At 31.1% G+C, this 4,148-nt stretch overlaps 1 protein-coding gene across 1 annotated transcript; it reads left to right on the top strand.

The window, feature by feature from the left end:
• Positions 1–989: 989 nt before the first annotated feature.
• LOC108467325 (uncharacterized GPI-anchored protein At4g28100) lies at positions 990–2,851 on the top strand. Its single transcript, XM_017767948.2, has 2 exons — positions 990–1,790; positions 2,201–2,851. Exons 1-2 carry the CDS (start codon positions 1,119–1,121, stop codon positions 2,543–2,545), a joined length of 1,017 nt encoding a protein of 338 aa, XP_017623437.1. The 5' UTR covers positions 990–1,118; the 3' UTR covers positions 2,546–2,851.
• The last annotated feature ends 1,297 nt before the right edge of the window (positions 2,852–4,148 follow it).

The following is a 4,148-nucleotide window of genomic DNA, read 5'->3' as shown; positions in this document are numbered from 1 at the left end:
TTTTGAAAATATTTTATGAAATAAAATAAATTTATGAGAAAAATTTTAAAAAAACAAACTTTTAGATAGAATTTGAAAAAAAAAGGAAATTGAGTTATTTAAATTTCTTCTTGAAATCACTCACAGATTTTCTAAAATCTCTAATATATTTATCCAAATAAATAAATTCATTTTAAAATCTTAGAAAATCTTAATACAAATAAAATCACTCTTACAAATCTTTAAATCAAACACACTCTTATTTTTTTTAATTTTAAAAACATTTTAGTGAAAACAATGAAAATAACTTGTTTATTATCTTTTAATGTTTATATATTTTATTTTTCAAAAATCATTTTAAAAATTTCAACCAAACATATCTTCTTTAATATTTTTATATTTTCAAGAAAAAAAATGACTTTTTGAAGCCAAATGAATTTTCTTATTGCGTTTGAATAAAGGTAAGTTTGATTCTGTTCAGTTAGGTATTTTAGATTCTTTTAATGGTCCATTATAATTCAATTTGTCGGACTTTAATTCATTATCTTTTTATACTAATTTTAGGGTTTGATTTTTGAGTTTATTTTGACAAAATTATTTTGTTTTATGGTTTCTGAACATTATTCGATAAAAGTTCAAAATTTTTTCATAAATTCAAGTAAATAAAAATGAGAATATTTAATGCATTTATTATGTATAAGTTTCAGTACACCATCTCTAAAAAATAACATGAGGCATAATTATTAAATAAAACAAAAAATAATAAATTTATAAATAAATATAAATAATTTTATTTAAACATAATTAAATAGAAATTAATTATAAATAAATGTGAAAACTTTAGACTAGAGGCCGAAAATTATTATTTTATATTTTTGTTTTGAAAATGTTTGATTTTGGAATTAATCCTAGAGTAGACCCCTAAACAAATAATTAAGAGGGAGAGATGGAGATTTTTAAATAAATAAATAAATAAATAAATAAATAAAGCCGAGGTAGCAAACTGCCAAACATTTTCCGAATCCCACCTCTTTGTTTATTTCTTCCCTTTCTTTTATCCCCCACCTCCATTCCCCCACTCTCACCCTCATTTCTTCTCCCTTTCCCTTTTCCATCCCCATACCCACACCACCTTTGCCATGTCCCCAATTCCCTTCCCTTTCTTTCTCTTCTTTATCTCCCTCTTCTTTGCCTCTTTTTCCTTCACTATGTCCAGCCCTGACGCCCTCAATGTCCAATCCCTCCCTCTATCCACATCCCCACCTGCAACGATCCCTGCATTTCCAGAGCAATCCAATGTCGTTGGTTGTCCACTTGATTTACCTGAACAACTCTTTCACAGCGTTAAGAACGCTTGCGGCACTAAGAGAAACAATGGGGTGGCGAGTGAGCTCCACCGCAGTCGCTGCTGTCCTGTTCTCGCTGCATGGCTTTACGCCGCTTACTCCGCCACCGCCCTTGGTGGGGTTGGAAGAGTAGTGCCAGCGGTTGCGGGGCGTACCCCATCTTATGACATGCCATTGCTGCCGGATGACTCGGAAACCTGTGTGGATGACTTAGGGAAAGCTCTGAAACAGAGAGGCGTGGAGTTGGCTAAACCGAACGAGACATGCGATGCGGTGTATTGCTATTGTGGCATCAGGCTTCACCCACTGACTTGCCCTGATGCTTTCTCAGTGGACCAAAAGGGCAACCTTGTAGGGGATGACAGTGTGGAGAGATTGGAGAGAAATTGCTTAAGTAGCAGCTCCAATGTTAATGGATTTCCAGGTCTTGGGGGTTGCAACAAGTGCTTGAAAAGTCTTCATTTGGTAAATTTTCTTCTTCTTCTGTTGTCAACTGAAGATCTAATTAGGGTTTTCACGCTTTTTTGGCAAATTGGGAAAGTGGGTTTTTTACTTTCTTTTTTTTTTTCTTTTTTCCTTTTCCATTTTTTTAAGCAGCTTAAAGGGGGAAATCTAAGTGAAGAATCCATGCCAATTGGGGAGGATGAATAGGGTATTAATTTAGCAAACTTTTTAATGTATACTGTTATTAATTGAGACCATCATAATCACGCTAAGCTTATTTAGTGAAGTTTGGCAGTATATCAAAATCCCAAATGCATCCAAAGATTGGTTCTGGATCAGATGTTTAACACCCCACTTGTCTTTAGTTTTTAATGAGCCAAGTGTTACTATTCCTCTTGCTAATGGGAAAAACAATGTTGTTGTTGGTGCAGCTCAACAAGAAGAATGCTTTGAACACAAGCAAGTCAGAAGAAAGGACCACCAAAATGCGCAACAAAGATTGCCAGCTGATGGGTCTCACATGGTTGCTCGCCAAGAATCGGACCTCTTACATTCGGACGGTTTCCGCGGTTTTACGAGCGATGATGATGAGCAAAGATGGTTCGAGCCCTTCTTCCTGCACGTTAAACAGCGACGGAATGCCGCTACCGGTCGATTCTTCTGAAATATATGATCAGTCGTCATCGGTTACCTTTAACTTATCCCAGCATCTGCCAGTTCTATCGCTTTGCTTGTTGCTTATCCACCTTGTTGTATTATCATACAAGTCTAGTTAGAGGGCATTGATATGGCTTGTTGTTGCTGGTGTTGATGTTGATGTTGCTGTTTTTTAGGCTGTAAAATTCTTTTGTTTCAGTTAGTTTGGTGTGTGAGTTTAGATCTGTGAAATTTATGGGCTTTTCCCCATGAAAATTTAAGGATTTTGGGTTCAAAATGGTAAGTTTGAGATGTGGGGCTTGTTGGCATGTGCCTGACTCAGCACTGCCTTGTCTTGTAAGGACAAAATTTGGGGGAAACTGGTGATCAATTTGTTGGCATCCTTGGGAGGAAATTTTAAACACAGTAATGCCATTCACGAGAAATTCATGAGTTGTCACGTCTCCCAACGAAGATATTGAGAAGTGGATGCCATGCCGAATGCCCAACTATTTGGGTCAATTATGAAATGATCCTCGTTAAAACCCTTACCCTCAATAAAACACACATCATTATAACTCTTATTCACTATATGAGTTATGAGTTAGATTGTGTTTTATTTTTGTTATTCAAAAATAGATAAATTAATCATTTTAATTTGACAAAATAATCAGATAAGTATATGTAGACATACAATAGTTTTTAACACTAAAAATGGATGTAAGTTTTAATAGAAGGATTCGTTTGTTTATTGATCTAATTCACAATGATTAATTTGTCTATTTTTTAATTAAGGGGTAAAATATAATTTAATTTCTAATGCAAATATTTTTATGGTATTTTTACCTCAACAAAACATCCATGAATGATACTTTAATTGTACCAAAACATAACAATATTTTTAATGTTAATATATATTTTGTATGCAATATAATTTAATGGGTAGGGATTCATTTATGCTCTTTTTATATCTTTTGTATATTTTTATATAATTAATATTTTAATGATCTAATCGTTGAATTTATTAATATAATTGTATTTGTCAAACATGTGAATTTTTAATTGATCTAATATCTCTATCATGTCGATCTAAAATACCGTATATATAAATATTTATTGAATCGCTAGAAGTTTTTTTTACATAAAAATAGTTAAAAATTTTAATTTATGTCAAATTTTATATGCACAATCTATATAAATGGAATATGAAATACGAAAATTAAACCATTAAAGTAGGAGCTGTGAAAAAATATGAAAGAGTGTGAAATTAAAATAGTTTTATATAGGTGTAAAATTAAATCACCCCTAATTAATGCTCCTCTATTGCACTAAACTTGTCACATTTTTAATAGTAACTTTTTTAATTTTGATTTCTTAGCATTTATTATAGATGTAATTTTGGAAAGGAAAATATTATTAAAACATTAAATGAAGTAGTTTTTAAATATATATTTATAAATTTTAATTAATTAATTAACTAATATATTTAAAATAATTGAAGTCAAAATAAAAAAATTAACTTAAAAATAAAGTAAACTGTGACATTTTCCTGGGATGGATAGAGTAGTGCACGAAAATTCCTATTGTTCATGATATAGTTAAATAATTTTAAATTTATTAATAAAAATCGTTATATTAGATTACCAAGTGATTTTATATACTTGATTTTAGGTTAAAATATGCTTTTTTTTTTTAGTCTTCATAAAATATGAGATTTATTCCTATATTTAAAAGTTTAAAAAA

This window comes from Gossypium arboreum, chromosome 9, assembly GCF_025698485.1.
Source record: "Gossypium arboreum isolate Shixiya-1 chromosome 9, ASM2569848v2, whole genome shotgun sequence".
Classification (NCBI taxonomy): Eukaryota; Viridiplantae; Streptophyta; class Magnoliopsida; order Malvales; family Malvaceae; genus Gossypium; species Gossypium arboreum.
Note: the sequence above shows the minus strand (reverse complement) of the source record. Positions and strands in the feature narration are given on the sequence as shown.